The sequence below is a fragment of the Colobus angolensis genome, unplaced genomic scaffold (assembly GCF_000951035.1).
Source record: "Colobus angolensis palliatus isolate OR3802 unplaced genomic scaffold, Cang.pa_1.0 Scaffold63, whole genome shotgun sequence".
Taxonomy (NCBI): Eukaryota; Metazoa; Chordata; class Mammalia; order Primates; family Cercopithecidae; genus Colobus; species Colobus angolensis.
Window position 1 is genome coordinate 9,649,075 of NW_012119932.1, and position 12,918 is coordinate 9,661,992.

At 41.7% G+C, this 12,918-nt stretch overlaps 1 protein-coding gene across 1 annotated transcript in view; it reads left to right on the forward strand.

The window, feature by feature from the left end:
• The window catches only part of CUBN (cubilin (intrinsic factor-cobalamin receptor)), a 315,183-nt gene that overhangs the window by 3,060 nt on the left and 299,205 nt on the right, over nucleotides 1-12,918 (forward strand). Inside the window, 5 exon segments of the mRNA XM_011963893.1 lie at nucleotides 50-88; nucleotides 3,158-3,259; nucleotides 3,952-4,055; nucleotides 10,827-10,953; nucleotides 12,232-12,394. Coding sequence (XP_011819283.1) covers nucleotides 50-88; nucleotides 3,158-3,259; nucleotides 3,952-4,055; nucleotides 10,827-10,953; nucleotides 12,232-12,394 — 535 coding nt within the window.

Below are 12,918 nucleotides of genomic sequence, written 5' to 3' on the forward strand. Positions count from 1 at the left end.
ACAATGCCTTTGAACCAGCTAACTGAAGCTTTTTCTTCCCCATTGCCAGCTGGTGGATCTTGAGAGAAAATTCCAAGACTTGCAGCAGGTAGGTCTCATCCTACTACACATCCAACATCTTTCACAGAAAACATACTAGAATCATTAATAGAGCCGCTATTCTTATTTTAAGGGTGAATGGATGATTAATATTAAAAACTTGCTTTTTCCCATAACTTACTTCTCATCCCAGCATATGCTTCCCAGGAGGCAGACGCAGAGCTGAGTCTAAGACAGATGAAATAACAAGACTGAGGTCTCTGAGCCTGTTAGGGCTTCTCACCCTGAGTTTGCAGCCCACAGCCCACATCCTTTACCATCACCGTTTAGCTCTGTGTGCTGTGCTTGGTCAGCTAGTGATCTCCCAACTTGCTGATTCTCCCATCAGGAACTGGGGCTTGGAAAGCAAGCATCGTCTCTGACACTAAGCTCAGAAGTCTAGGTGTATCACAAAATATTCCAAATTTTCTTAACACTATGTTTGCTGGTAATTAAACTTGAACAGTTTCTTAGAGAAAACATTCTATAACTGTACTACAAACTTGGAGACTGATCTATGTAAATTTAGGCTTCTTACCCCTTTTGTAGGAAGCTGGCTTTTTAAAGACTTTCATGGAAGCTGTAACATTCTATGCAGAGAAATGTACAGAATCTCTTCATATTTAAATTTTTGCATAAAAGCCTGGGGATTCCAGCGTAAGAATGTCAGCACAAATATTCTTCATCTGTTTTGCTCATACTTCAAGCATTTTCCTCTACTTTTAAGTTTGATCTGTCCCACTGTGAAGGACAGATATAAAAAAAGGACTCATACAGATTGAGGCAGGTTCCACCATTCCAGCAAAGATTGCTGCTGCAAACCTTTTTGTCATTTGATGAACAATGTGTATTCCTTTTCTCCACTTAGATAATACATTGAACCCTCAACTGTCATTTTTTAGAGAGTAGTTGAGCAAAAGAAAATGAGTAAAGAATAGTGCTGTGGACCATGACACTGCACTCAAGTTTTGTCTCCTGGAGGGCTTCATTATTTTAGCCAAAGGTCAAAGACTGGAGGCCACGCTCAGCTGTTCCTCCTACCCCCATCCCTCAGGGGGAACATTGACTGATTTTCAAATGTGAATGCCTTTGTGCATTTGGATAGGGTAAGTGCTCTCTGGCCACCACAGTCCCCACCACTCCCTATTGTCTTCCTCCTGACTGCTGATTTCATTTTCTACTGGGCCCCTTTAGGCTTTTAAATGTTTAGTCCCCAGACAGTGTTGCTTTTGTCCAACAGAAAGCCTTTCAATGAGTTTGTGATTAATGTTCTAAAGAGCATTCTATGATGGACAGAGCCAATTGTGCTAGCACAAAGAGAAAAATAGAACAATGGAATAAAACAAGGTTCATGAAGAGACCCCCAGATGTATGGTCATCTAATTTATGACCAAAGTGGAGAAGGAATGTGCTTTGCAAAAAATGGTACTGAGTTGGCTCTCCTTTGGCTTTCTATTTCATCTGTAAAATGAAGGAAACAGATGTAATTTTCTTTGTGAGTCACTATATATATAGTATGTTGTGTTTGTATGTGTGTGCCTATAGACATATGTAATATATATGTATGTGTGTGTATATATATGTATATGAAATGTAATGAACAGTTTGTCCCTATTTTAAGTTTTTAAAAGCAGAGAATTAGGTTGTGTACAGTGGCTCACGCCTGTAATCCCAGCACTTCAGGAGGCCAAGGCAGGTGGATCATGTGAGGTCAGGAGTTTGAGACCAGCCTGATCAACATGGTGAAACCCTGTCTCTACTAAAAATACAAACATTAGCCAGGTGTAGTGGGACATGCCTGTAGTCCCAGCTACTGAGGAGGCTGAAGCACGAGAATTGCTTCAACCTGGGAGGTAGAGGTTGCAGTGAGCCGAGATCATACTACTGCACTCCAGCCTGGGTGACAGACCCAGGCTCCATCTCAAAACAAACAAACAAACAAAACAACAACAACAACAACAAAAACCCCAGACAATTGGACTATGAGTGAAATTCATAAAATGGCTATCATTGCATAATCAATTGTTCCCTCTAAAGATGTTTTCTCTGGCCGGGCGCAGGGGCTCATGCCTGTAATCCCAGCACTTTGGGAGGCTGAGGCGGGCAGATCACGAGGTCAGGAGATCGAGACCTTCCTAGTTAACACGGTGAAACCCCGTTTCTACTAAAAGTACAAAAAATTAGCTGGGTGTGGTGGCGGGCGCTTGTAGTCCCAGCTACTTGGGAGGCTGAGACAGGAGAATGATGTGAACCCGGGAGGTGGAGCTTGCAGTGAGCGGAGATGGTGCCACTGCACTCCAGCCTGGGCAACAGAGCGAGATTTAGTCTCAAAAAAAAAAAAAAAAAAAATCAGAAAAAGAAAAAAAAAGTTTTCTCTGCACCCAAAGGCAATAAAAATCTTACAAGATTGAAACTGGTAGCTGACATAGGGTCAGATTCCCCAGGTTATGTAGATGTAGAGGTAGACAAAGGTAGGTTTGTTTGTGATCTGGGCTGAAAGCAGTCAGGTGAGCACCAGGGTGAAGGCTGTGTCTTAGCTGGCCACATTTCAAACAAAGGGACTTGGGACAGAAGTTCAGACACCTTAACCCATGGGAGGAGGGGCAGCAGCAGCAGCAGCAGATGCTAATGTTTCAAAGGCTCACCTGGAGGGACCAAAGATAAGAATCACAGGTAAAATAACCGGAATCTCCGTTTTCTTTTCTTTGTGCAATCGGAACATCCATTATTATTTCCACACCTGAACCTTTACTCTTGTTCACTGAGGTCTCTTTCTCAGGGGAATAATACTTTTCCAAGACAAAGTGAGAATCTTCTTCTCCCTTCAGACCTCATCCCACCCATGGTCAAAAGCATGTTGAGAGTTAAGGAATAGGAACAAGATTGATGATAGGAAATGCTTTCTGTTTTTTCACAAGAGAGGTGATTTGAAGAACATAAGTAATGGCTTTAAAGTCTGGAGGGAGACCTCCATTGACTAAGAGTTAAATGTAATCCCACGTACACTCCTGCATGGTAACATGCCTTTTGCTGCTGCCGACTGCAAGTCATCTCATTGACTGTCCTGTCTTTGTTTCAGACTGTTGACAAAAAGGTTTGCAGCAGCAATCCTTGCCAGAATGGAGGAACCTGCCTCAATCTGCATGATTCCTTTTTTTGTATCTGTCCCCCACAGTGGAAGGTGAGTCACTTGCTCTTTGGTTAAGAATGATGGCAGGTCAGCATCTGTGGTTTCCTTGGAATCATTAGGCATATTTAATTCTCCATCTGAAGTTTCTAGGATGCTGTGGCCTCCAGAATCAAAATGAAGTACACCATGTATGCTAAAATCCAAACAGTGGTGAGTTTGGTTGTATAACCCAGTGGATACTAAAGCCATTGAAAGGAGAGGTTCATGGGATTGGATAACTACCTGGAAGAGCACAATATTTCTGTTAACATTAATTTAAATTGTTCAGCATTGGACGGTACCAAACAAATCTTGACATACCTATGTACATTTTCTTGTTTTCTATGTTTGGTCTTTTTTTTTTTTTTTCTGATAATGCTGAAACTGTCCCCAGCATGCACATAAAAAAAAAAGTAAGTATTCCCAGACATAGCACCCCTGTGAACTGAGGATTCTATAATGTTTAGATAACGATTCTCCTCCTGTGACTGCTGTGATCTTATGAAGAGCTCCTTGGTTCTATTAGGTGAAATCTGAGTTCCAGAGGAAGAATAGCCAGGGATTAATATTAGTATTATTATATTTGGCTTTACTGAGGACTTATTTACTGTCCACATATAAATCCTTAAACATATCATGTGAATGTTGGCCCCAGATACCTCTCTGACCTTTGGCACCTGACTTTGTTCCTTATATGATCACAGGGTCCTCTCTGCTCAGCTGATGTTAACGAATGTGAGATTTACTCAGGAACACCCTTGAGCTGCCAGAATGGAGGCACATGTGTTAATACAATGGGAAGTTACAGGTAACTTTTTTTTTTTTTTATAAATATCAGGTATATTTTTGAAGGCCTAAAACGTCCCATAATTAAGAGCATCCTAAACTAATTATCTGTATTCCAGCAAAAGTTGGTACTCCATGAGGAAATGTTTAGCTCTTACTTAATGTCTACATAGCTATTTTTACTTAATTGAAGCGAAGCTCGTGAGTCCTTTACTCTCACCCCGTGAAGAAATCCTTGCTCTAACATCCCCAAGGAACTGGAAGAAGGCTGCCGTGATTGGCACAGAGAGTTAGCATGGCCTGGTACAAGAGGAGCTGAAGCCTTAGGAAGAGCCAGAGCATCGAACGGGAGCCATTGAATGGCCTTAAGTAGAAAAGGGGACATCCCACCACACCAGTGCCCCCTGTTGTACTCGTTCCATGTATTAGCAAGCTCATAGTTTTGAGTAAGGAGAGCTTTTTTCAATGCTATGTCAAAATGTGACCATAACAAGGTCAAAGATTAAACTGAGGTTCAATGAATGAAGTAACTCTCTCTGACCACAGTCATCATTATAGCTCTATCTTCTCTTCTGATTTATTCTGTCAAGTGACTTGTCCACAGACTTCTCCTGCTCAGCTCAGGCATCACTTTCTGCAGGAAACCTTCCCTTCCCTTATTAAGCAGAGTGAGGCACCTCAGGGCCTCTGTGTTCCCATCATGCTCTAGGGATATCTGTCATCAAAGCTTTGCTGAGGACACACACATTGTGTTTCTAATAAAGAAGTCCAAATATTTAGGGCAGATCAATGGCAAACTTACTTTTGTACAGTTCTTTAAAGTCACCTTTTAAATTAGACATTGTTTTTCCTTGTAGTTTGACTGGTCTCTTTTACTGTGTGATTTTTAAAAGATTAATAAGTAAATTCTGTTTTAGAATGAACAAATCCTTTCAGTACTCTGGAGTAGAATCTCACTGGATTAAAGAGCAATTATTTGCTCTCTTATGGTGTCTCAGCTATCTTGTTCTCCAATTTCCTCATAACAATATCCATTCTAGTCTTTCCAGCAAAAATGAGTGCAGTAATTTTGTTTTTTAAACCATCGCTGTTATTAACGCACACTCCTAAAACTGCAGTCACAAGCCTTCTCTTTTTATTTGATACTTTTGTTTTTTGATCTGATCTTTAAAACTTTTACTCATTCCAGGTTGTAAACTCAAATCATTCAAACTTCTGCTAGGTATGTCTGTGAGTTCAATCATTATGCAAAACTAAAATTAACCACTTCTAACTTAAATATAGTATTATGTTATTAAAGAGCTTTTTGCTTCCAGGACTCTGTTTCTCATTTCAATGAAGCCTCTTTTCCCTGCTTTTATTAGGCTTGGGTTGGAAGCAAAATGCAGTCTAGTCTCTCATTTCCTTGAACCCATTATCTCCTGATTTCTGTTTATGGGTATTTATCAAGGAGGATTGCTACGTAGAGGTATCGGTGGCAAATGTCCAGGCTTCTAGAACTTCTACTTTCTGACCTTCCTGATATCTAAGAATGTCATGGAGATTAGATTTCAATCCTGGTTTTCCTTTATCGTCACTGTCTTTTGGAGTCTTTTGTGACAATGAAGAGACAAGTATGGGCAAACTGCGATAAGATCCATAGAACAAGCGAAAGTTGTTGCTGTTGCTGTTTTCAGCACATTATTTTTTTCCCCCTGCAAAATTAAAAACAAAACAAAAACCCATTTACTATTCACCACTCTTTGCAGCATGTCAGAGGTTAGAGTTCTTTATCCAGACACATACATATGATGGAATGAGAGCTGGGAGGGAAGGAACCATTTATTTGTTGAAAGCTGCATTTCTAAATGACAGATTCAACTTTGCAAGAGCAGTACCAAATTCTGTCTTGCACTCTTTTGTAAAGGACAGCAAGAATGCAGAAGAACTGATGATGTGTGGATGGCTTTGGAATGATCTTGATTCCTAGTCTCTGCCTTTCATAGACTTGCTGGAGGACATTAGAGAACAGAGCATTTAAATCAGGTTTCTTTCTCTTGGTAAGGGAATAGTTTCTGAAGCCTCATGAATCCCATTTCATTATCTACACTTTAAGTCCCCTAATTCAGGCATATGTTGGAGACTTTTTGAGGGAATAAAAGAAAATGAAAAAAGGTGCATGAGCATAAGATTAAATTATTGCTTTGTGTAATCCACGTGTAATGAAACAAGTGGACATTTAGATTCTTTCTTGAGTTCTATTAATTATGTGAGGTTAAATCCTTGTTAATCAGGATATTCACTGAGGCTAGAAAACCTTTGGGAAACTTCAACACACATTAGCTAAAAGAAAACTTGAGCCTCGGAATCATCTGGACCTGCAAAAATGTAGTCATGCCATCGAAGTTCACTTTGGAGTTTGAACCTCCTTTAGTTTCTTTAACTCTTTGAGCTCTTTTACTTGGACGGAAAAAGGAGTCTTTAACTGGATTGATACTTTGCCATGGTAAAGACCTCTGAAAAGGTGCAAATACTCATGCATGGGAAGCCCTGTTTCATACCTGTTTCATAGGTAAACTTCTGGTAGAAATTCTTTTTTAGAACAATGATTATAGCACAAGAAACATCATTTTCTGTTTCCACTGATTCTTTTGACTTGAGGTCTAGACCCAGAGCTTCAGACAACTAACACAATGATATTTCGTGACTTCTCCATGCTGTTACTGCCTCTTTGTTCTGAAGACTTGATTCTTATTGTTTCCCTGCTTACTTTGTTTTGTATTGTTTGTTTTTGAGACTGAGTCTCGTTTTGTCATCCAGGCTGGAGTGCAATGGCTGCAACCTCCACCTCCTGGGGACAAATGATTCTCCTACCTCAGCAGCCCGAGTAGCTGGGATTACAGGCACCTGACACCACATCTGGCTGAGTTTTGTATTTTTAGCAGAGACAGGGTTTCACCATGTTGGCCAGGCTGGTCTTGAACTCCTGATCTCAGGTGATCTGCCCGCCTCAGCCTCCCATACAGCTGGGATTACAGGTGTGAGCTACCACACCTGGCCTCCCCTGCTTACTTTGGATTTAACACAGCCCTTAGGATCTGAACTTGCCATGCAGGGATGGTGTGTGTTGTACATTTAGGGCTCAGATCTAGAAGGGTTTCCAGAAAAACAAAAAGTTGAGTTTGTCTGGTTTTCCAGAAACATGATGATTAGTAAATTTTATTTCATTTATTTCCATTCATATCACTGGTAGATTTTACATCATATGGGGCTTAAAAAATGAGGATAATCTGGTTTTAGCTCAGGTGGTAGTTAGGTATTAAACTTATTACCTTCTTCAGTCAGTCAGTAAAATTAGTATTGAACCATGGACTCAACACAAGTTAAACTGTGACTATCAAAGTGTGTTTAACCTCTTCTCAATTGCCAAAATGTACTTGCAGTGTTTTCAAAGAAAAGCCTAGCTTTGTTCTGCTGGAAGCAAGTCGGCAATAAGAGGTCATTAGAAAAGACACTTCTGCTAAATCAGTAACTAATAACTATAGCAGGGATAGTAGTAAGTTGGTTTTAAAAATACAATATATGGCTTTTATTTTCACTTAGGGAGGTATCTAAGTAATTGTTCATTTTTTAAAGGCCATATCAAGACACTTTGAGAGTATATTTTGCCTGTAAACCCTGTTATGTTAACAAGGCACATAAGGCTGGGCACGGTGGCTCATGCCTGTAATCCTGGCATTTTGGGAGGCCAAAGCGGGTGGATCACCTGATGTCAGGAGTTCAAGACCGGCCTTGCTAACATGGTGAAACCCTGTCTCTACCAAAAAATACAAAACTTAACCGACGTGCTGGCATGCATCTGTAGTCCCAGCTACTTGAGAGGCAGAGGTGGGAAGATCGCTTGAACCTGGGAGGCAGATGTTGCAGTGAGCCGAGATCGCACCACTGCACTCCAGCCTGGGCACAAGACCCTGTCTCAAAACAAAACAAAACAAAAAGGTGCATAAAAATGCAGCATCTTCTTATCACTCTACTTATCAGAATGTAGGAATGTAACATGCAGAAACAATGGTGCAGGAGTCAAGTAGACCTGAGTGTCTAATTATCTTCTGCCAATTACTCATTTTGTGATTTTGGGAAATGTTAGTCTGTAAAATGGAATTAACAATACTTGTCTTGGAGGATCATTTCAAGGAATCCTATGGTTTACTTGACTTTCTTCCTCCCTTTCTCTGTCTTCTCACGTCATCTAAACTTAAATGAAAGAAGTGTACTTTGTAGCTATTTAGATAACAGTTAGGATAAATGCCTACTCATCTCCCAGTGATAATAGCAAGGGTGAAGGAAGAGAGAGATAAAGAGAAAGGATTTAACTGCAGGTCCACGAACCAGAATCTCCTCTCAAATCTTGCATCATTTTGCAATAGTTAAGCACTTGGTGATAAAATAAAGACAATCTTCTTAGCACTTCCTACAGGGGAATGCCTTTAGACTGCAATATGACCATAGTTCACAGAGATCACCAGTATTATTCCATAAGAAACTGAGGCAGAGGGAGTTAGTAGCTTGTATGGGTGAACAGTTAACAGGAAGGACCAAAATTTAAACCTAGGCAATCTTATCCCAGCGGTTCCCAAACACTCAGATCTCCCAGATATAGAAAATAGAAAGCTAGTAACAGTTGGTTTAAACATTCTTCGGCAGGGTGCAGTGGCTCACGCCTGTAATCTCCGCACTTTGGGAGGCCGAGGTGGGTGGATCACCTGAGGTCAGGAGTTTGAGACCAGCCTCTACCTCCAGCAAAGAGACTTCTGCTAAATCAGTAATTAATCAGTTGGCTTCGCCAACGTGGTGAAACCCCATCTCTACTAAAAAATAAAAATAAAAAATTAGCCAAGTGTGGTGGCACACACTTGTGGTCCCAGCTACTTGGGAGGCTGAAGCAGGGGAATTGCTTGAACCTGGGAAGCAGAGGTTGCAGTGAGCTGAGATCGCGCCACCGCACTCTAGCCTAAGTGACAGAGTGAGACTTCATATCAAAAAAATTAAAAAAATAAAAATAAAAAAAGATTCTCAAGCATTTTTGGCAGGTGTTGGGACTGGTGGTGAAATAAACTATTAGCAATGAAGCCTCCTGGATCAAATGCTCAAATATGTGTCTGAACTGTTTTAAAGTTCCATAATCCTCAAGAGTCTAATTAAATTATCTGTATAAATATTCTATGTAAAGATGGGGACAAAGAGGAAAGAAAACAATGTGAGAAGGAAAATAGAGAGAGATGAGGGGAAAATAAATGGCTATGGGTGGCGATAGATAATTCAGTTTCTCCTTAAGTTTAATCATTTATTGTTATTTTCCTATGACTTTGTCTTAATGAGAAAGGCAACTTTGGTATGCTCAGAAATGTCATGTATTAATGAATCAGCTTTTATGTAAATATGTACTGATGTTGTAAATTGCATGGAACATATTTATACCAAAAAATATTCATTTATTGGAAACTCACATTTAATTGGGCATGCTGTATTTTTATTTGCTGAGTCTGGCCTCCTGACATGAGTGCATGGATGATGTTCCCCGCATTCTTACTCTCCATCTCTGGCCACACTCATTGCTCTCCTCTTCCTTAGAAACTACCAAAAAGCTGCACCCCCAGCAATTGCTTCTGGGGCCCACCACGGGCAAGCTGAATCCTGTGCCTGGAGTTTGATTCTTGATGTGTTTCAAACAGTCAAATGCTAATTTCCCACACTGTCATTCATACATTATCATCCATGGACATTACTAAGCTCCTTGTACCTTACTATGTCTTGTTAAAAGAGCTCTTCTCCTTTGTAGAATGGCATGGGAGGGAAGCCTGGCCGTGCAGGCGCTCCCTGTTCCTTGTCTCTGACTGCTGGCACAATCAGTCATTTCCCCCATGAGAGCTTTTCTTGCCAATTCTGCTTGAGTCCAGCAATTGGCAACCTCTGGGCCTGGCCCTCCCTTTCATCGGATGTGCCCAGGCACGTGTGGATAGGCTTAGGCTTCTGGGACTCTTCTTCCCTCCTCCTCCCCCAGCTCCCATACTCAGACCATAGACATTTCCATTAAGCTGCAAAAATAAGGCTAAAGCAGGTTTAACAATGACAAGGGTTTAAAACAACATTGCTTATTTGATTATTATTGGACTAAAATCTTCTAGTAATAAAGCACCCACTGCTAACTTCGGCATAATGTAATAATTACCACATTTTGTTGGAAATTCAAATGTGCCTATGAAAGAATGTCACTGTGTTATATTATATAACTACACTTTTTACGGATAGAAGACATATTGCCCTTTGTAATATAATAATAATGATCATAGACTATGGGGTTGCGTGTGGGGTTATATAATCCTAGAGAGCATTTGGGAGTTATCAGTGTAGCCCACGTTGCCTGTGCTTTGTGGCAGGTCCAGTTGGACAGATGATGAATGGATTTGCTGATCTCTCCCTTTACCTTCTTGAACTAACTCTATTACCTTTGGCTGATACACATCTGACCTTTGAAAATGCTGTTTGATGACCTGATAACACAAGAATTTATAGTGCTAGGCTTACCAGGTGATAAGTTGTGATTCTCTAACATTGTGTTTACTCAATCCACCACTTGGAGCAGAGCAGAGCGATTTTCTCCCAAGACTCCAGTCAGTAAATTTGCATTGCTGGCTTACGATTCCATGTTAACGTCATTGATTTGTAATTTGAATTATTTTCCTCACTGATATTAAGAGACAGGCACTGGCCCCAAAGCACAAGCCCTTACAGTGTGCTCTTGTGTAACCAACAGTTGTCACTGCCCACCTGAGACGTACGGACCGCAGTGTGCCTCCAAATACAATGACTGTGAAGGGGGTTCTGTGGCACGCTGTGTCCATGGCATCTGTGAGGATTTAGTCCGCGAGCAAGCTGGAGAGGTGGGTCCCTTCCCTAAATGTGCCTCCTTGCAGAGAGCCATGGTTAGTAGCTCCTCCTCCTCCTATGCCCACTGTATACAAGCACTGGCTGGAGCTTGCAGAGGTGAAGTCACTTCCTGCCTGTAAGTGGGACGTAGGCGAGGAGGGGAGATGAACTGTGCAGGAAATAGGACCCAGAGATTAAGATGTCATTATGTCAAATAGGACCCTTTTTTTTTTGAGACGGAGCCTCACTTTGTCACCCAGGGTAGAGTGCAGTGGCACGATCTCAGCTCACTGCAACCTTCACCTCCCTGGTTCAAGCAATTCAATTCTCATGCCTCAGCCTCCTGAGTAGCTGAGATTACAGGAACATGCCAACATGGCTGGCTAATTTTGGTATTTTTAGTAGAGACGGGGTTTTGCCATGTTGGCCAGGATGGTCTCGAACTCCTGGCCTCAAGTGGTCCACCCACCTCAGCCGCCCAAAGTGCTGCAATTACAGGCATGAGCCACCATGCCCAGCAGAAATAGGACCACTTTTATTATCTCGTCATGACTCTCTCTCAGATAAGACCTTCTCTTGGCCTTGTAAGTTTTATTTTAACAGTGACAAAACACAGGAATATAAAAGGACCAGTCTTGTTGGCAACATGTGGTTTCAAAGAGTCTGACTTTTCCTGACCTGAGTCTCTGGAACTGCTGCAGACTCTAAGAGCCCACTCCCCAGAATACCCCTCCATGCCCTAGGTCCTGATGACTTTTACCCCTGACCCTTAAAGTTGTCCAGTCTTGGCTGGCTTGGCTCTTCATAAGAACTTCAATTCTTTATTTTTAGTTCTATTTTTTCTACCCATGTGATGGAAAATAGTTCCCATCCAATGATGGGGATGGAAGGGTTGAGGAGGCGGGTAGGAGGAAGAATTTTCCAAAGAAAAACAAACAGAATTGAGTTTCCAAGGTCTGTGCCTACATGTATGTTTTTCCCTCTAAAAACATAGCAGGCTGAGTTGATTGACTTTAATTATATTGACTTACAGTTCTTGATTGTTGTTACTCTTTCCCTGGCATCTTTGGGAGAAATTATAGCTTGCTTTTACTCTGAAATAAAGATGTTTTCCTTTTTGCATGGTCTGGTCTAAATGCTTAATCATATGGGAAAGAAAAGAGAAGCCAGTGGATTGGCCATATGGAAATGAATGTTAGAGGGTAAACAGCTTGGGGCTTGATGAAATGTTCAAAGGCTTTTCTTGCTGATTTTCATGATTGTCTTTATTCATGCTTTTGTCATCCTGCCAGCCCAAGTACAGCTGCATCTGTGATGCTGGGTGGATGTCTCCACCAAACAGCCCTGCCTGCACGCTGGACAGAGACGAGTGCAGCTTCCAGCCCGGGCCTTGCTCCATACTTGTGCAGTGTTTCAATACTCTAGGCTCTTTCTATTGTGGGGCCTGCCCAACAGGTACGTTCTCAGGGCCACATGCCAGGCTCTGCATGCCAGGTTGGCGAGGTGCCAGAATCAATTTTCTTTCACTATTGATGAGTAAAAAGACCATTCTTAGGAGGTGTTCAAATCCAGTTTTGTGTCCTGGTTCACTAGCTTCTGCTCGACGATCTCACTGCTATCACAATTCCACGACAAAAGAGGGAGGCTTGTCCAAAACTGTGCTAGAGTCAGACTTTGGGGCAAGGTTAGCCATAGAATTTGTAAGTTAGACACTGCATTGCAGTGACCGTCAACCGACCGGATTTGAGATCAAAAGAAATACTCTAGTGCCTTGGGAGGCCAAGACGGGCGGATCACGAGGTCAGGAGATCGAGACCATCCTGGCTAACATGGTGAAACCCCGTCTCTAATAAAAAAAATACAAAAAATTAGCCGGGCGAGGTGGCGGTCGCCTGTAGTCCCAGCTACTCAGGAGGCTGAGGCAGGAGAATGGCGTGAAGCCGGGAGGCGGAGCTTGCAGTGAGCTGAGATCCGGCCAC